The sequence below is a fragment of the Tympanuchus pallidicinctus genome, unplaced genomic scaffold, assembly GCF_026119805.1.
Source record: "Tympanuchus pallidicinctus isolate F22 unplaced genomic scaffold, pur_lepc_1.0 scaffold6, whole genome shotgun sequence".
NCBI classification, from domain to species: domain Eukaryota; kingdom Metazoa; phylum Chordata; class Aves; order Galliformes; family Phasianidae; genus Tympanuchus; species Tympanuchus pallidicinctus.
In genome coordinates, this window is record NW_026294780.1 from 33,667,794 (window position 1) to 33,688,504 (window position 20,711).

Consider the following 20,711-nt stretch of genomic DNA (forward strand, 5'->3'; position numbering starts at 1 on the left):
TCTTAATTACAATATTTATTAACCATTTATGAATCTAAAAGCTTTAAAAAAAAAATAAATAATCAGATATGCCTGTACATTTATGCAGCCTTTGCTCTGTGCTTTATTCCATCACATTTCATAGGCTAAGTCACATTAGGCTAGGTCAGTGAATGATTATGAGATTACTAGTGAATTTGTAGGTGCTACCACAAAAAAAAAACAACAAAACTCTCAAACGATTAAGGATTAAGTATCCTGTCTGATTCCTGAACATTTTGATGGTGTACTATAGGATACAGTATTGTGAATGAACTGTAAAAGCAAGGTCAGAACCACTCAAATTCTTAGAGCTATTATAGACCCAAGAGATTATTTAAAGTGGCTTGTTTTTTTGTTTTTTTTTCTTTTTCTTTTTTGTGCTAATGGACTTGTTAATCAGAGAAAAGTTCATAATGAGTATGTATGAGTGGAAGGCAGATGAGTTTAAATGGTAAATTCAACACACATTTTAACGCTGAGGATGATTACTTCTGAAAACTACTGCAGAAGTGGCAAATTATCCATCTCCAGATGTCTTTGAGATGATGCCTTTGTAAGGAAGCAATCTTCAGTGAAACAAATGTTATTAGGTTCAACAGAAGGGTAACTGAGTTAAAACCGAGAAGGAAACAAAGGCAGTTTCCTTCTGTAATAGGAAACTATCTCACATAATCCCTTTTGCATCCTGTATTCTTGTACTGGCTGTAATAGAACTAACTGTTCCTGCCTTCCGCATTACAATCTGTTCTAGAGCTTCATCCTTTGAAAGCAAAGAATATTTTATTTTATGTTTTCTGAAGAGTCTGTAGTCCTCAGTCACAGTTAGTCGTGATTTGTCCCTCCATCTCTGGGGAGTTCCCAGAAGATCCTACAGGAGAGTTTGGAGGCTTTTTCCCTCATCTCTTGGTGTGATAGCAACCCCAAGCCTTTCTCTGTCCTGCCTCACTTGACTCTCTTCCCCCATCGGGTCTACTATAAAATCCCAGACTATTTGCTCTGTCCTAGCAAGCCTCAATGTATATCCTTCCTAACTAGTCTAAAACCCTCTCCGTGAGCCCCGCTAGCTCTTGGGCTAGGATCCATCCTCTTGTTAGAGGAGAAGTAACACCTGTCTGCAGCCATTAGACCAGGTGTGAAGTAAATCATCCCATGGTTGAAAAACCCAAAGTTTTTGTGGCAGCACCAGCCTTTCAGCGACTCATTCATTACCTGGGTTTTCCTAGCCCACTCTGTGTCCTTTGCCACCCCAGAAGAAATAGAAGAAAATACCATTTGTGTTCTCACTCACTCAACCAATTGCCCTGAAGCCTTTTTTAGTTTGCAGGCTTCTCTGAGCTACCTTATCACTGCCTGCCTGAACTATCAGTAATGGGTAGTAATCAGAGCAGTGAACCAGATCTGGGAGTTTTCTAGTTATGCTCTTGACACAGGCCCCAGGGAGGCAGCACACCTCCCTGTGAGTAAGGTCCAGTCTGCATACAAGGCTTTCTGTTCCCATGAGGAAGGAACTCAGAGACTGCCATTAGGTAAGCTGGTATCCTGAGCAAGGAGAGGGAACTGTACTTCTGTGGCCTGCTGCACAAGCTACCACATCTAATGCTGCAGTACACTGTGGATGCTCCACACACTACCTTCTCCTTACTGCACCTTGACATGCCATGGCCCTCCTGAAAGCTTTTTCTAAGGCAAGGGGTGTGGATGCAGTTCTCTTGTCCTTGCAGTATGCACACTGCATCAGCCGCTCTTATGAGAGCTGCCAGGGTTCCCCTGGTGAACTGGCCAAAACCCCCTGTACCTCATGATCAGTTTTGCAATTCTAGCTGGGATAGCTCCAAAGCAGCTAACCTGGGCAATCAAGGATCTTACAAATATGCAGCTGAGAGGCTGGTGTAGATGAAAGAATTCAGAAAGAATTCATTATTATTATTATTGGGGTATTTTGTTTTTGTTTTTTTTGTTGTTGTTGTTGTTGTTTGGTTGGTTGGTTTTTTCCCATGGGGTAGTTTACTTGGCACCTGGCCTGACGGCTACTGATGAGTCTCACCTGTCTCAAAGAAGGAAGTAGATCCCAGCCCTGGAGCTGGCAGGTTTTGTTGAGAGGCTTTTAACCTAGATGTGAAGGAGAAGGGGATAAAACTAGGCCCCCTGGAGATGAGTCTAGGGGGACTAGGTGTGAGGCAAGGGACTCAGTTGAAGTACATTTATGCCAATACATACAGCGTGGGCAATAAACAGAAGGAGCTGGAAGCCTCTGTGTGATGGACAAACTGTGACTTAGCTGTCATTACAGAAGTGTGGTGGGATTACTCCCAGAACTGGAGTGTTGCATTGTATTGCTGTAAGTTCCTCAAAATGGACAGGCAAGGACAGAGGGCTGGTGGCATGGCTTTCTATTTGAGAATGTTTTGATGTTGTTGAGCTTGAGGCTGGGAATTAAAAAGTTGAGTCTCTGTGGGTAAGAATCATGGAGAGAGCCAATAAGGTGGACATCCCTGTGGGGGTCTGTTATAGATAGTCTTACCAGGATGAAGAGACAGATGAAGCATTCTACAAACAGCTGGCAGAAGTTGTGCAATTGCCAGCCCTTGTTCTCATGGGGTGTCATCTGTGGATCTGCATCTCCGGAAAAGGGAAACGGGGGACCCCAAAATAATTGAAAACAGCTGCAACGATCTGAGGTGGAACAAACTAATTTACTAAATATAGTATCAGCAAAATATAATGAGAGAGAGAGTGTCTGAATGGTGGATAGGCCTCACCACAGTGCTGAGGTGAGAAGTGCAGTCCAGTTGAGCAGATGAAGAAAAGCAGACAGAGAAGCGCAGGCAAAGAAGAGACCATCAGGCGACCTTGCCAGGAGTTATATCTCCTCACTGACTGCAAAGCCTTCCTGATGTAGCTGGTTAAGAGAGCATACCAGGGGAAGTGCCCTGCTAGACCTGTTGTTTACAAACAGAGAAGGAGTGGTGAAGTGAAGGTCAGGAGCTGTCTTAGACAGAATGGTCATGAAATGGTAGAGTTCTCAATCTTTGTTTAAGTCAGGAGTGGGCCAGCAAAACTGTTACCCTGGACTTCCACAGGGTGGACTTTGAACTGTTTAGGATGCTGGTATGAGAGTTCCTTGGGATTCAGTCCTGAATGGAAAGGGAGGGGGTCGAGGAAAGCTGATTGCTCCTCAAGAAAAAAGGTGCAAGAGCTGGCTGTCTCCCTGGAAGATGAGCAAGTGGGGAAGAAAACCAGCGTGGATAAACAGGGAGCTTTTCCTGAGGTTCCAGGAGAAAAGTAGAATCTTCTTCCTGTGAAAGAAGGGACAAGAAACTTGAGGAAAGTACAAAGAAGTTAGGATGTACAGGGAGAAAATTAGAAAGGCAAAAGCCCAGCTTGAACTCGGCTGTGGGGGATAAAAGAGAATAAAAAGTTCTTTTACAAATATGTTAATAGTAAAGAGAGTAAGACTAAGAAGAATTTCTATCCTTTACTGGATGCAGCAGGGAATGTGATCACTGAGGATAAGGAAAAGGTTGAGGTTCTCAATGCTTTCTTTTAAGTCAGACCAGTTATCCCTAACTCCTGACCTGGAGTTCTTGCATAGAGAGGAAAATAAATCTCACATGATTCAGATAGAAACTGTTAGAGACCTACTAGTCCACCTAGACTGCCACAAGTCCATGGAGCTGGATGGGATCCACCCAAGGGTGCTGAGGGAGCTGGTGGAGGCAATAGCCAAGCCACTTCCCATCATCTTATCAACGTTCCTGGTCAACCAGAGAGGACCCAGAGGATTGGAGGCTTGCGAAGTTGTCTCCATCTATAAGATGTGTCGTAAAGAGGATCTGGAGAACTGCTGGCCTGTCAGCCTAACATTAGTGCCAGGAAAGGTTACGGAGCAGGTAACCTTGAGGAAAGTCACACAGCAAGTGCAGAACAACTGGGGAATCGGGCCCAGCCAGCATGGGTTCGTGAAAGGCAGTTCCTGCTTGACCTATGATTGAGTGACTTGCCTGGTGGATGAGGGGAAGGCTGTTGATGTAGTCTGCCTAGACTTCAGCAAAGCCTTTGACACTGTCTCCCAAAGTATTCTTCCAGTATTCTCCTGGAGAAGCTGGCAGCCCGTGGCTTGAACAAATAAGCTCTTTGCTAGGTAAAGAACTGGCTGGACAGCTGGGCCAAGAGTGGTGCTGAATGGAGTCTCATCTACCTGTTGACAGGTCACAAGTAGTGTTTCCCAGTGGGCAGTATTGGAGTCTGTCCTGTCTAATGTCTTTATTGATGACCTGAATTATGGGATTGAGTGCACTGCCAGTATGTCTGCAGATCTTCCTGGAGCCCTACAGAAGGATCTGGACAGGCTGGGTAGCTAAGCTGAGGCCATTGGGTTGAAGTTCAACAAGACCAAGTGCCAGGTCCTGCACTTTGACCACAACCCAGGCTTGGGACAGAGTAGCTGGAAGACTGTGTGGAGGAAAGGGACCTGGCAGTGTTGATTGATGTTAGGCTAAACATGAGCAAGCAGTGTGCCTAGGTGGCCAAGAAGGCCAATGGTATCCTGCCTTGTATCAGAAATAGTATAGCAGGAGCAGGGAGGTGATCATTTCTCCGTACTCAGCCCTAGTGAGACCAAATCTTGAGTGCTGCGTCCAGTTTTGGGTCCCTCACTACAAGAAAAACAATGAGGCCCTGGAGCATGTTAAGAGAGGAGCAACGAAGCTGGTGAGGGGTCTGGAGCACAAGTCTTATGGAGAGCAGCTGAGGGACTTGGGGTTGTTTAGTCTGGAGAAGAGGAGGCTCAGGGGAGACCTCATTGCACTTTACAACTTCCTGAAGGGAGGTTGTGGTGAGGTGGGAGTCAGACTCTTCTCCCATGTAACTAGCAATAAGACTAGAGAGTGGCCTAAAGTTGTGCCAGGGGAGATTAAGGTTGGACATTAGGAAATACTTCTCTAGGAGAGTAGTCAGATGCTAGAATGGGCTGCCCAAGGAGGTGGTGGAGTCACTGTCCCTGGAAGTGTTCAAGGAACACTTAGATATTGCACTGAGGGACATGGTTTAGTGGGAAATATTGGTGATAAGAGGACGGTTGGACTGGATCATCTTGGAGGTCTTTTCCAACCTTGGTGATTCTATGATTTTACTGGAAGAAATATGGCTCGTTGGATTACACAGGGAAGGTAGAGTTCTCTCTTAGTTGAGATCCATCATTTAGCGAGTGAACCAGACCATAGCGATATTGAGAGTACTCCTTCTTAATAAGAGTTCAGGAACTTTAAAAGGACATTCACCCTAGTAAAGAATATACATGATAGTGCAGTCTTAGGAAAAGAAGATAGTTCTTAGTTCCTGGGAAGGGAAAACCTCAGACTTGTACTGGGGGTATTAGGCAGGGCTCCTCCAAAAAGGCAACGAGGCCACTAGGTAAGTTGAAGTGCCTCTATACCAATGCGTGCAGCACTGGTAAGCATGGGAAATAAACAGAAGGAGTGTCGTGGTTTTGTTTTTCAGTATTCCACATCATAACATCATGTAGTGCACAGGGAGTTAAAGTGTTAATGCTCCAATTCCGGGTACCTATACCCCTATACATTAATGGAAGTCATCGGATCTAGGCCTTCCAGGTGGGGTGGTCTCTTACTGCCTTCCAGTGGGTGCTGGAGAGTTCCAAGCCTTTTCAGGTTTGACTCAGTCTCAGGAACACTCTCCTATATTATTTATTAGTCTCAATTTCAATTAGATTGTATTATATTGTGTTATCTTGCATTCTGATATCATAGTTAGTAAAATAAGTTTTCCTCGATAGATCGTTGCTGCTAGTTTTTTTTGTTTTTTGTTTTTTTTTTCCTTCATTGAACCCAGCTCCCATCTCCCTACCCGTTTTCTCTTTCCCTTCTCATTTTTGGGGTTGGGGGGGAGGCGGGCAGGGGCCTACTGCCCCCCTGCCATGGGCATAGATTGATCTAATTAACTCTGTGACAAGGAGCTAGAAACTGTGGTGCAATAGGGAAAGTATGACTTAATTGCTATCACGGAAACATGATGGGATAAATCCCACGATTGGAATACCCTGATTGAGGACTACAGGCTTTTCAGAAGGGATAGACAGGGTAGAGGGGGTGGGGGAGTTGCCCTCTATGTTAGGAAGTGATAGATTACAAAGAGCTGTGTCTGAGGAACAGCCAACAATCAGGTCAAGAGCTTGTGGGTAAAAATCAAGGATCTGTCCAGTAAAGAGCATCTAGTGTTTGGGTCTACTACAGGCCACCTGATCAGGAGGAGCCTGTTGACAAGGCCTTCTTGCTTCAGCTGCAGGAAGTGTTGCGCTTGCGGGCTCTTTTCCTGATGGGGGATTTCAACCACCCAGATATAATAGTGGCATGGCAGGTAGCAGAAAATCCAGGAGATTCCTGTCTGTCTGAGTCTGTTGAGGACAACTTCCTGGTCCAGATAATAGATGGACCATCCCAAGGTGAAGCCTTACTCGACCTGGTGCTCACCAATGCAGAGGAGAGTGTTAGAGAGGTTAAGATTGGAGGCAGCCTGGGCTGCAGTGACCATGCCTTGGTGATTTGTGATTCTTGAGGTTTGTGATCTTGAACAATGTGGGCCTGGCAAAAAGCAGAGCAAGGACCCTGTGATTCAGGAGAACAGAATTCTGGCTGCTCAAGGAACTGTTGGGTGGGATCCCCTGGGAAACTGTCCTTAAAGGCATGGACACAGAACAGAGCCGGTAGCTCCTTAAGGACAGCCTTCTGAGAGCACAATGCTCTCCATCCCACAGCAGAAGAAGTTGAGCTGGGGAGGTAGGTGACCATAATGGCTGTGCAATGACATGCAGCGTAAACTGAGGGAAAAACAGAAATGGAAGCAGGGTTGTATAGCCTGGAAAGAATACAGGGACATTGTTTTGATAGAACAGCAACCCACTGAAATATACTTTTCCACTCAAAATAAAATGGTATTAGAAAAATTAAAATGTGATGTAGAAGTTTTTCACAGTCAAAAGTCAATTTAAGGAATGCTAAATACTTAAAGGAGGGAGGTTGTTTGTTGTTGTTTGTTTTAACTCTGAAGATCAAGAAATCAGTTTTATTTATGTAAAATGTGCATAAATATGTCATATAAGTGCACATATATTTATACACACACATACAACTGCTCATTAAAACTTTTAAAGGCAACAGTTTACTTAGCCATGACTCACATGAAACTACTGGAAATTCAAATGTTCAGAAGAAAAGATTTGGGCCTAGCAAGCTCATATTTTGTCTGGAAACTGTTGGATGTTGCTTTTGTTCAATGGTGAATCAGTACAGAGGCTGGACTAAGGTCTTCTTAAATATATCTCCAAAAGAAAACACAATTTAAAATTATAAGAAATCTTAATCAAAATAATAATTATTCAATATCCCTGCTCTGAAAGTTATTCAAAATTAATTAAGTTCTGTGGGTTCATAAAATGTATTCTACCATCATAATGCATTTCAATAATATTAGGACTTTGGATTAATATGCCACTGCAAAGTTTCATGTTGGTTTCTAATAATATGTTGAGTTATATTTTCTTTATAATGGGATTTAATGTCAGTTTAACCAGCCTTAATTAAATTTTGCTTTATAAATCATTTTATTGAGAAGCGCAGTAAAATTTTCTAAGTTTTATGGCTTTTTAATTAGAATGAATTAAGCAACTTATAGGAAGTGCCTATAAACTGTTTCCCTTACATTTCTAGGCTACTGTACAAGATTCTAAGCATACAATTTAAACTTACTTTGTTCGGAGTCAATGGACAAAAACAAAGACCAGAAAAATATAAATTACCTTTTGGCATTTACTCAAGCAATTTAAAAATAGGTCCTGACAAAACTACGTTCAATTATTTTTCTGTTTCTATGTGAGCATCTGTGGGATCTACCTGCAAAGGACCAATAGAAAGCACCTTCTTTTAAATATATAGATCTGCTCTATCCATTATAACTAAATTCTGATATTTTTATTACAATTTTAGCATACAATCTTACTTTCATTTTATATGTTTATATATTAATTACAAATACAGTTGTTAATAATCTGGTTTTTTTTCTTATCATCTGTAAGAAAGATGGATATTAACTAATCCTATGTATATATTAACTTCAACAACTACTTTTATTTTCTTCCAGTGTTGTTATTAAATCTGTGATGCTTTCCTCTTCTCAGGAGAATATAATTGAAGTTATAAGAAATCAAGAATTTTTACTTCTACCAGCTGAAGAACTCCATAAACTTCTTGCTAGCGATGATGTGAATGTTCCTGATGAAGAGACCATTTTCCATGCTTTAATGATGTGGGTGAAGTATGATATGCAGAGACGATGCAGTGACCTAAGTATGCTGCTCGCATATATAAGACTACCACTGCTTCCACCTCAGGTAATTTTATTTTAATAAGAATATAATAACTGTTATCGTGAAAACTGCAGCAAGAAAAAGATAAAAAGATGTTTTAAAAGGATAAAAAAGAGGGAGTCATCTCTGGTGTTTTCCTGTCCAGCTGTTATGCATGCTGTGGTCTTACTTTCTAGGAAGCATCTGGACATCTGCTTGCTGATGAGAATCTGTGAATTAATTCTTCTTTCTGCTTAACCAACACACACAGCTTTTGTTTTTCCTATGAGACTGTCATATCAATATAATGAGCCTTCTCACCTTCCTTCTATTTTATCTCCATCCCATGAGAAAAAGTGTATTTGTTTGGCTACTGACTAGAGTCCCATCACAGCCCTTCTTGGAAACCTACAGTAGGAATAAAAATAATAATAATAAAAAACCTTCTGCTGACTAATCTTAGTTTGCAGCATGCCATTGCTGAACAATGGGGCTGTTCTGAGCCTTTCTCCATATCTATCAAAAAAAAAAAAAAAAAAAAAAAAAAAAGCTATAAGCATTAAACTGCTGCAAGAGGTTGTGCAGAGATATTGTAAAAGCTGTTGAAATTCATAGACAAAGAAGTATATGGATTCTGAGATCTTCTGATTGCACTGAATGGACCCCCATAGAACAATCAGTACTAAAGTTTTGATGCCCTTTCTGTGGATGTTGGCAACACAGCATGTAATAACCAACTTGAAATAGAGAATTAGGAGTGTGGGATGTATTTCCTCAGATATACTAAAGTGGATTTCCTTTCATATAATTATATTTCTATTAACAGGGAATATGTTTGGTTAGATGTTTTAATCAACCATATCTTTCTGGACTCTCTGTAGACATAGGATGCATCTCACTTGCTCAGATTAGTGTAGAATTAAGAGAGAATGTTTAAATACAGTGCAGTGATAGCCTCCAGGTTCCCATGCAATTGCACTGATGCTTCTTAATGTTTTCTCTGCAGCTGTCCTGGTATTTGATACACATCAGTGGAAAGCTTAGGCATAGCATATGATTCTCTGACATGCCCAAGTATTTATTCTGTTTCAGTTAATGTTTGAAGAATGTGGAAAGAAAGATGAATGTATATTGGAGTAGCCCTTCATAACGTAACTAAATACCGTTCAGTGTAAACAAAAACATTCATAGACACCCTGAGAAATATAAGGGAAAGAGCAGAAAAGAATGCTAGGAAGGAGATGACTGAAACAAGAACTGTTGTAATTCATGATGTTAAGATTTACAGGCAGTGTTTCAGAGAGTTTATGAATTTTCCTTTGTTCTGTTTTTGTTTGTTTTACATTTTTCAACCTAAAATTTGTTAGATAAAATATCAGTAAAGGTATCAGCAAGATATCAAAATAATTCTACGTTTAGAAGCTCAGAAGTTATCTAGACATCATGTGCTTTGCTTACCTCTGTGCTGCTTATTGCACATAAACAAGTTCTCCCTGAATTACCAAGCTGAGTGTTTTTCCATAGAAACAAACCCCTGTACAGTTAACTGGATATTTTCAGATTTGCTTTTAGGTTTCCTTTAGTGTCTCTATGGCCCAAAAATGTAAGGACACCATGAGACATGTCTAATAGCACTAGCGTCCCTTGTTCATGTAATCAAACTGTTCACTTGAGTTTATGGTGTCCTCATGGGAATATCCTGGATACCTTAAATAATCTGAAGTGTAACTATATCTTATGCTTAGCAATTTAATTAAATCCTAGATTTCCCCTGCTTATCATGGATGCCTCGCACATATAAACATGTTGGCATCACACATCAATGGCATGTACCTATAAATTTCTAATACAGTTGTATTAACCTCAAACTGAATTTTATTATGAATCTTTGAGAAAACGTCATAAAACTTCTTTGTTCAGATTCAAGTCAAACTTTTGGAGATAACATGTTTTTTTCTGAACAACCAGAAGGTGGGTGACCAGCGATAAGAGTATATGAAAAAATTAACAGCCTCAAAACTGTTTAAAAAGTTATTTTTGAATTATATAGTTTTTCAATTTTTTTTTTCCTATTATATCTAAAAACTAAACTTTATGCTTGTGTATCATTGAGTATTGCATCATATAAATCTTTGCAGTTACACTAAAAAAGTGTTTTAAAAAAATGTTTCCAGATTGAAGTTAAGTTTTAATAGAAATTATTGAGAACAAGGTGGAAATTTATTACCACAAGGTTAATTTTCCCCCACAGTGGTTTACAGTTAAGTATAAATCAAACAAAACATTCTGTCAAATTAATTGCACTGAAAATTAACTGATAAGCTCTTTGGAGGAAAGTAGGGTCAAAACTGAAAACTAATCATTAGACAACTGAGAAAACGGATTCGTGTTCCTTACTTCTAAATTCACTAAAAGAAGACGAAGTCATAGACTGCAAAGATTATAAACAGTTTGAAAAGACTGCCTAAGGTCCTCCTAAAATGAAGGCTTAAATTTGTAGCCTTTGTTTTTATCATAGCTCATTTCACTCTAAAGCTTCTGTAATTACACTGGCAGTGTGGTCAGACTTCAGTAATAGGGTATCACAATAATTCAGAATTCAGACAGAGTTCTCATCTTTTTCTGTTCCTTTCCCAAAAGAGAATGACTTATTCTGTGTTTATGTCTCTTACTCTCTGACTGAAACTGCAACAGAAAACATCCTTCAATAATTCAGCAGCATATATGAGCTTCCACCTAGCCCTATACGTTCTGCTAGTGATGATGTAACCCCATTTATAAATGTAAAAGGCTCAATAGTTTTTGCTCAGTGTCTGTACACATTATAACAAAACTGTTAATTTTGAGGCTCCAGCACAAGCTAAGAGTGTGGGTAGCTTCTACTGGGAAAAACATTGTTTCTATGTTGTTTTTTTTTTTTCCCCAAGAATAAGAAGAAGTGCTAATGGTGTTGGGTTTCCAGAGGAATTTACAATCAAGAGTTAGGAATCAACATGACAGTAGCTATCGAGACTAGCATGTCTAGTGAAAAATGAAGATGTTAAGCATATGTTTTAATGGTTCTCAGAAAGAAATGCGTGATTAAAAGAGTATAAACATTTACATGCATAAATAGTAAAGATAACTTACACTCCACCAGCATACTGTGTTTATAATGGATGTTTTTGCAGTGGCTTGTAAATGATGGGTTAACTAAAAAGTGGTATGCTAAAAAGTAGCATAAATATTATTGCCTTTATCTCTGTGAAACTTTAAGTAATACCATCTTCACAGGCTTGCAGATCACCTGAGTAGGATAATACATGATCTTGCTATATTAATTACAGTGTGTCTCAGACCTGGTTAAACTGATCACAGAATGGCCAGGATTGGAAGGGACCTCAAGGATCATGAATCTCCAACCCCCTCTGCCACATGCAGGGCCATCAACCTCCCCAGTTAATATTAGACCAGATTGCCCAGGGCCCCATCCAGTCTGGCCTTGAACACCTCCAGGGACGGGGCATCCACAACCTCTCTGGGCAGCCTGTTCCTGCACCTCACCACTCTCTCTGTAAAGAACTTCCCCCTGACATCCAACCTTAATCTTCCCTTCCTCTACTTAAAAGCATTTCCCCTTGTCCTGCAGTTATCTACCATTTCAAAGAGTTGATTCGCCTCCTGTTTGTAGGCTCCCTTTAGGTACTGAAAGGCTGCAATGAGGTCACCCCACAGCCTTCTTTTCTCCAGGCTGAACAAGCCCAGCCCCCTCAGCCTGTCTTTGTAGCGGAGATGCTCCAGTCCCTTGATCGTCTTTGTGGCCCTCCTCTGGACCCTCTCCAACAGCTCCCTGTCTTTCTTGTACTGGGGGCTCCAGACCTGGACGCAGTACTCCAGATGGGGCCTCACAAGAGCAGAGTAGAGGGGGACAATCACCTCCCTGTCCCTGCTGGCCACTCCTCTTCTGATGGAGCCCAGGATACCATTTGCCTTCGGAGCTGCAAGAGCACACTGCTCGCTTATGCTAAGCTTTTCATCCATCAAGACCCCCCAGGTCCTTCTCTGCGGGGCTGCTCTCAAGAACTGCTCCTTCTAGTCTGTCTCGATGCCTGGGATTCCTCTGGCCCAAGTGCAAAACCTTTCACTTTGCTGTGTTGAACCTCATTAGGTTCACCTGGGCTGATCTTTCAGCCTTTTGAGGTCCCTCTGAATGGCATCCCTTCCTTCCACTGTGTTGACTGCACCACTCAGCTTGGTGTCGTCAGCAAACCTGCTGAGGGTGCATTCGATTCCATCACCGATGTCATTGATAAAGATGTTAAACAGCACTGATCCCAAGACAGACCCCTGGGGGAAGCCACATGTTACTGGCCTCCACCTGGACACAGAACCATTAATGACCACTGTTGCTTTTGGCTGGCTAGGCATGACACAACACAAGGCTCTAGACCCTTCTGTTCTGGACATCCCCAGCCCAGGGACAAACGGGTCGAACACACGGTGTCAAGCGCCAAAAGCCAATTTAATGCTGCACAACGAAGCTCTTTATACCCGTACACCCGACTGCCCCGGAAACCCGTGACACCCGATTGCACCCACGACCTACCTCCCATGAGCCCCATACCTGTACCTCTACAACTCCCCCCTCTTTATGATAATTCATACAACCCTGCAGTAGCACCCCATGTAAACCCTGTTTCCCCACCTCCCAGAATTATAAAGCAGCTGGTTATATCTCGCTGGGCAGCACATCAGGTAGCAATAAGTAATGGGCACTGATCAGGTTTCATCTGATCGGATCGTTTAGCATCCGGAATAACATTGGGGCGAAACAAATAAGCAGCAAGACGATTATGACCCATGTGAGCACGGTCCCTAGGATGCTCCCCAGCCAGGACCAATCCCATGACCCCCAGTCCTCCACCATGGTGATCCTCTTTGAGGTGTCTTGGAGTTCCTGACCCAGCTGCTGCACTCATTGCAACAGATTCTCCACAGAGCCGTTGCTCTGAATAGCAATATCGTGCAATCTCCTTCTGTTCTGGCCAGGAGCAGCCTGATCCCAAGGCTGTGAGAGCATAGTCAATGGCCTCCTTTTGAGTGACCTTTAAGGCATGAAGCACTTGGGCCAGGGAATCAATTTGTGTTTTTTGCAACGATATACGCCAATTTTTGCACGTTGGATGTTGTCCAGGCTGTGAGCACAGGTTTAGCAAAAATGCCAAGGAAAAGCCTTAGGGATAGATTAGGCAAATAGAGTTGCTCATGGAAGACTCAGAGATACAACTTGCAGTCAGTGCCCTTTTTTCTCTATGTCCAGCTGCCTGGGCAGTCATCTTAGGCCACAGCAGTGCCCCGAATGTACACAGTCCAAGGGTTGTGTTGCCTGTAACGGTCTTCCATGCTTTGCCATTGGCACAAATCACCCACCCGGTTCCCGGCAGATGAATGGGGTTCTTCATCTTGACCTCAGTAACTCTTACCAACGTTTTCACCTGGACCAAGTGGGAGGTGGAATCAGCGCCCTGTGCCCTGGTCAAATCGGCTACAAACCATGCATCTCCAGGCAGGAAGTCTGCCGGTGTTGCTGCAGAGCCTGTTGGGCCAACCCACAACCAGGGGACTGTGGAATTGCGGATGGTCATGCTGACGACCCATGGCGGACGCAGTTGCAAAGCAGTGATTGGTGTGCTGTTCTGCCATAACTCCAACGTGCCACACAGCCTCTCCTCACCTAGCACAAAGTTATTGTGTCCGTCTTGGGCTGCAGAGGTAGTCCCAACCACATAGTTGATCGTAGCATCCAGGTTGCTCCAAAGGGTTGTTAAATTCCAGTTTCGTTGTGACATTGATTCTGACCGTGGTGAAATTGGCTACAGAGCACACCCACGTCTGGGTATACAGACTGTCCCAACTGGGAGGGCCCACCAGGTGAAGGCTCTACAGAAGCAATGCTTTGCGTAGGATGCCCCGTGGCACCACACAGTGAGCCACAGCACAAGTTTGTACCGGGTCATTCAGGCCAGTAAGCAAGATGCACACATCAGCATCCTGGGAGGCCACATAGCCCAAAATCCAGCGCGTGTCAGAGGGCAGAGCAGAAGCAGCATCACCTGCAAATAAAGGTGGCATCATTTCCCTGAAGGGACCAGGTGGACCCATAGCGCAAGCAACCATAAGAGGCCTTGAGGAGTACTCACACATGCATACCCACGACCTAACACGAGCAATGGGAGGTGCTCCTCAGACCAAGGCCCTCCCTGGCTCCAGATCTGCACCTCCCCGATAGTGGGCAGGTCCCACAGTTGATGGTCACCTCTCCTGCCCTCCAGGTATAGGGCAACTATATAGGGCTATAAGGAGTAAGGCCGGAGGGCAGAGCTTGGGTCCCTCCAAGCTTCCCCCCTCTTTAAAGACACGCAGTCGCTCCTTCAGTGTTTGGTGGGCATGTTCTACGATCGCCTGACCCTGACTATGTGCCAAAGACATGGCTGTGGTACCCTGGGGCGTTATCTGTCTTAAAGCGTTTCTGGGGCACCCAGTATTGTGACAGACATGTGGAGAGCTTAGACACACTGGCGGGCTCGTTGATCAGTCATGGCCATGGCCCACAGCATGCCACTGCAGGTGTCCACCACAACACGGACATGGTGAAGTCGGCCAAACTCAGGCACATCAGTGACATCCATCTGCCATAGTTCGTTTGGCCGGAGTCTTCAAGGGTTAACTCCTGCCGGGAATGGGGGGCTGTGCCCACAAGCGGGACAGGTGAGAATAATGTCCCTTGCCACCGCCAGGGGAATCTGGAAGAGTCTGTGCAAGGCTAACGCAGACTGATGGAATTGAGCATGTGAATGCTTGTGATGCTGTTTAGGTCAAGTGAGACATGATAGCATGTGGCATCTGCTTTTCTGTTGCCCTCAACGACATACCCTGGCAGCTCCTCATGACTGTTAACGTGCAACAGGAAAACTGGATGAACTTGTGATGATAGGGCGTTGTATAGGGCTGCTGCTGTCAGCATGCGAGTTTCACAGCAGTCCTTGCAGAGTTGTGCCATCCGGAAACAGTACTGGCTGTCGGTGACAGTATTGACAGGAGTATGGGCAAATTGTTGGAGTGCTAGTAATATCGCTTTAAGCCCCAACTGTACCAAGGATCAGGTCTGTGCATGTTATGGTCGCCCAGGGCCCTTTTCACTCACACCAAGCGACAGCATATCAGTGTGTCCTTCCTGCTGCATCTGTGAACACAGTAGGTCCTTCACAGGCTGTGCAGCCAGCAGCACAAAGGGAATAAGGGTCACAAGCTGGAACAACTGTGAATAAGGGGTATGTTGTTTGGTTTTAACTGCCCCTGGGAACCTGCTGAGTGCAACTTGAACCAGTTGTGAGTTTTTACATAGATAGCCGATGGTTGGTGGCTCAACTTCTACTGTGATTTCCCCAGTTCAGAACCAGAGAGGGAAAGATTTTTCTCCCGAGCCCATTGGAGGGTGCCTCCTAAAAGAGTGCCGCACTGAGGTAGAGCAACTCTAGGGGTTGCTACATAACCAAACAGCAATGGTTGATGCAGTTCCCTCTGGTGGAGAATTACAGTAGCCCCCGCTTTTTTGCAATAGGATGTGCGCCTGCACCAGTAGTTGGATATCCCGCCTCAACAGGCTCCCCCTCCCCCCGTGCGCGTTCAGAAAACTTAGACAAGAGATGATGGTGTTGCACTGTTAATTCTTGTGGAGCTGTCAAGTTGGTGTCCCCCTTCAAAAGGTCTGTGAAGTGCCGGATTTCCTCAGGCGCTATGGGAAGAAATTGATGCAACCATTGCAAGACGCAATGGTGTTTGAAGTGATGCACAAGTGTTTGAAGCTGGTGCAGCATCGTGACAGTTGCCTCAGGTGCCAGCATCTTTTGTGGCTGGACTAGCTGTTCGGTGAGAACTGTACTCAAGTAGCTATAAGGAGTGTCTACTTGGGTTTTATTACAGCCAATCTGCAAGGCAAATTGTTGTAAAGCGTATTGCAGTTGTGACTGCAGACCATCTGGGAGTCGGGGAGCAGCAATGAGGAGATCATCCACGTAATGAATGATCAACAGAGAGGGCCAGCAATCCCGAATGGGCTGCAGCGCTACCCATCTGGCAAATTGTGGGGGAATTTTTCATGCCCTGTGGAAGAACCACCCACTCGAACTGCTTTGCTGGCTCCACATTGTTCAGGGCTGGCACCGTGAGAGCAAAACGTTTGCAGTCAGCAGGGTGAAGGGGAATGCTGAAAAAACAGTCTGAGGTCTACAATGATGCACTGCCAATCTCGAGGGACCACAGGAGGGAGAGGCAATCCAGGTTGTAGTGCCCCCATCGCTTCCATAGAGTCATTTACATGGTCTAAGTCATGCAGGAAACACCATTTCCCTGACTTCTTTTTTTATAACGAACAAGGGGCTATTCCATGGACTAACTGAAGGTACTAAATGCCCTTCTTGCACCTGATGAGTTACTAGTTCGTGTAAAGCCTGTAATTTATCCTGAGAAAGGGGCCAATGGGGCACCCATATTGGGTCATTCGAAAACCAATTAAGATGCCAACATGGAACTTCCGCAGTGGCCCTCATCAAAAACCCTGCGGATTGCCAAGGTGGATTGTTGCTCCCGCACTGGCGAGAATATCCCGGCCCAGCAGGGCAATAGGCACATCCAGCACGAATGGATGCAGAGGACCAGACCAGCGAGGTCCTCAGTCGTCAAGCCACTCCACCACTACTGGGTACTGGCTCCTCCATCCATATGCCAAGCCACCCACTCCACCTACCCTACAAGTGGTGGTCTCTAAAGGCCATTTATGGGGCCACTGGTTTTCTGGTATCGTGGTTATGTCCACCCCGGTGTCCACCAAACATGTCAATTTGAATTTTTCAGGATGGGGCTGTACTAGACCTTGCATGTATAGCACTACCTGTAATTGTGAGCGATCTTCTAGGGACAGCGATAGGGCGATTAGCGGCTGGGACTCCACGGGCTTGACAGCGTCAGAACAGGCATGTGCTGTAACAGAGGACTGCACTACCTGTTAAGGTGGGACAGTGAACCCTTGCTCTGAAGCGCCAGAGCCCACCACCCATGTCCTTTGTGGGACAGGGCGTGGCAGCGTCAGCACCATGGTCATCCCTGCCATTTGGACAGGATAGTCCACATTAGCCGCTATTCCTTTCAGCATACTCACCACGTGCTTCAAAGAAGCCATAACGAGCAGCTACCTCGTACACCACAGGTGCGCACCCAACACTGAATCACATCAGGGTCACCAGATGTTGCTATCGGTTGGCCAGGTACAACACAACACAGGACTCCAGACTCTTCCCTTCTGGACATCCCCAGCCCAGAGACAAACGGGTCAAACACACAGTGTCAAGTGCCGAATGCCAATTTAATGCTGCGCAACAAAGCTCTTTATACCCATACACCCGACCACCCCAGAAACTTGTGGCACCCGATCACACTCACTACCCACCTCCCACAAGCCCCATACCTTTACCCCTATAACCACTCTCTGTCTGCAGCCTTTCAACCAGTTTCTTATCCATCCAGTGCTTCACCCATCAAATCCACATCCCTCCAATTTGGAGATAAGGATGCGGTGGGGGACCATGTCAAAGGCCTTGCTCAAGTCCAGATAAATTACATTGGTCATCTTTCCCTTGTCCACCAATGCTGTCACGCCACCAGATTCGTTAAGCATGACCTTCACAGAATCACAGAATCACAAGGTTGGAAACGACCTGCAAGATCATCCAGTCCAACCACCTTCTCCTGGTGAAGCCATGCTGGCTGTCTCAAATCGCACACTCATTCCTCATGTGATCATGTCGTCCAAGAGGATCTGTTCCATGATCTTTCCAGGCACAGAGGTGAGACTCACCAGCCTGTAGTTCCCTGGGTCCTCTTTGCTCCCTTTCTTGTAAATGGGAGTGACGTGACCCTTTCTCCAGTCATCCAGGACCTCACCTGACAGCCACAACTTTTCAAATATGATGGAGAGCGCCTCAGCAACCACCTCAGCCAGCTTCTTCAGAACCCTGGGATGCACGTTATCTGGCCCCATACACTTGTAACATTCAGTCTCATGAGGCGGTCTCAGACTTGCTCTGCCCTTACAGTAGGGGGGGAGATTTACCATCCCAGTCCCCACCTGGAGGTTTAGGGATGCCGGCTCAGGGATGTGAAAAATCTAAAAAATACTAGGATTCTGGCCGCCAGTGAAGACTGAGGCAAAGAACTCATTCAGTACCTCAGCCTTCTCTTCGTCCTTTGAAGCCAGTTCTCCTTTTACACTTACCAAAGGAGGTACACTCGCTTTGGCCTACCTCTTCTGGCCAATGCACCTGTACAGTGTCTTCCTATTGTTTTTCACATCTCTCACCAAGTTCAGTTCTGCCTGCGCCTTGGCTTTCCTGATGTCATGTCTGCAAGTCCAGACGGCACCCCTATATTCTTCCCAGGTGACACAGTCTTGCTTCCAGAGCTTGTATGCACCTTTCTTCACCCTCAGCATTCCCAGCAGGTCCTTGCCAAGCCATTCCGGTTTCCTATCTCCTCTGCCCGCTTTCTTATTCAGAGGGATGGAGAGCTCTTGTGCTTTCAGGAAGCCATCATTGAAGAGTAGCCAGCTCTCCCCAATATTTTTGTTTTGAACTGCTTAAAGTTCGCTGTTCCAAAGTTTAGGGTCCTGACGCCACTCTTTGCCAGGCCCACATCTTTGGGCTTGGTCACTGCAGCCCAGGCTGCCTCCAACCTTAATGCCTTTAATGATCTCCAACCTGGTGAGCAGCAGGTTCAGCAGCACTTCACCACTGATTGGTCAGTCCAACACCTGGACCAGAAAGTCATCATCAGTACATTCCAGGAGCCTCCTGGACCTCTTGCAGCTCACTGTGTGGTATTTCCAACAGATATCCGGATGGTTGAAGTCCCCCACCAGGACGCGTCCCGCATCTGAAGCAAGAAAGCCTCATCCACAGTCTCCCCTTGATCAGGTGGCCTATAGTATACCCCTATCACCAGATGGCCTTTGTTAGTCCCATCTCTAATTCTAGAGGCTCTCAACCTGTTCCTGTTTCTCACGGGGAGCTCCTCACGGCTTATCCACTCTGACACAGAGTGCAACTCGCCCACCCTTCCTACCTTGGCTATCCTTTCTAAAGAGCTGATATCCCTGAATGGTGGTATTCTAGTTATGGGAGTCATCCCACCATGTTTCCGTGATAGCAATAAGGTCGTAACTTTCCAAACACATTACGGTTTCCAACTTGTCCTGCTTATTTCCCAGGCTGTGTGCATCGGTATAAAGGCACTTCAGCTGGGCTTTCCGTCTCACCGCCTTCATAGAGGATCTAGGATCCCCTAGAACAGCAGCATCCCCAGCATCCCCCTGTCCCAGTCCATCTCTTTATACTCCACCATCTTCGCCCATCAAGTTTGGTACAAGCCCTTGAATGACCCTGTCAACCCTAGTGGCCCTGTTTTGTCTCCTTCTGCCTTCGTACTTAGTCTAAAGACCTTCCAATGAGTTCCACCAGTTCCTTGGCTAAGATCCTCATACCCCTCAGAGACAGGCTACTTCTGTCTGGGTCTCCACAATTTTTGTGGCAGTAGCCTTCTGCTGGGGTGCAGCCATTGCAAACCTGAAGGCACACTAACACCACTAGATAGCTGTCACGGAGTTAACTAGATCAATCTATGCCCATGACAGGGGGGTTGTAGGCCCATGACCTCCACCCCCCACCCCAGCCCCACAAAACAGGAAGGAAGGAAGGGAGGAAAAAAACAGCAGCAACAACCTATGGAGGAAAACTTAGTAATTTACTAACTATGATATTGGAATGCAAGATAACACAATATAATACAATCTAATTGAAATTGAGACTAATAAATCAAATAAGATAGAAGAGAGAAAGAGTTCCTGAGACCGAGTCAAACCTGAAAAGCTTGGAACAGCTAGGAAAGCACCCTCCAGCACCCACTGCCACGCAGTAAGAGACTGCCCCCACCCGGAAGGGCCAGATCCCATGACTTCCGTTAATGTATAGGGATAGATACTTGGGATTGGAGCATTAACACTTTAAATCCTAGTGCACTTCATGATGTTATGATGCAAAATACTGAAGAAAAAAAAAAACAAAAAACAAACAAACAAAAAACAAACCATAAAACCATATTCTTTATTTGGGCAGCAATGTCTGTCCACAGTTCAGCAGCCCAAATAGGTTTACCCCTTCTTTGCCAGTTATTTTGCTCCCACTGCTGTAACCACCCCCATAAGGCATTTGCCACCATCCATGAGTCAGTGTGAAGATAGAGC

General features: G+C 44.8%; 1 protein-coding gene across 1 annotated transcript in view; it reads left to right on the forward strand.

The window, feature by feature from the left end:
- KLHL1 (kelch like family member 1) overlaps positions 1-20,711 on the forward strand; it is a 240,216-nt gene that overhangs the window by 134,275 nt on the left and 85,230 nt on the right. The window contains exon 5 of the mRNA XM_052705588.1: positions 8,213-8,425. Within this exon, the coding sequence (XP_052561548.1) occupies positions 8,213-8,425 (213 nt within the window). The remainder of the gene's footprint in view (positions 1-8,212; positions 8,426-20,711) is intronic.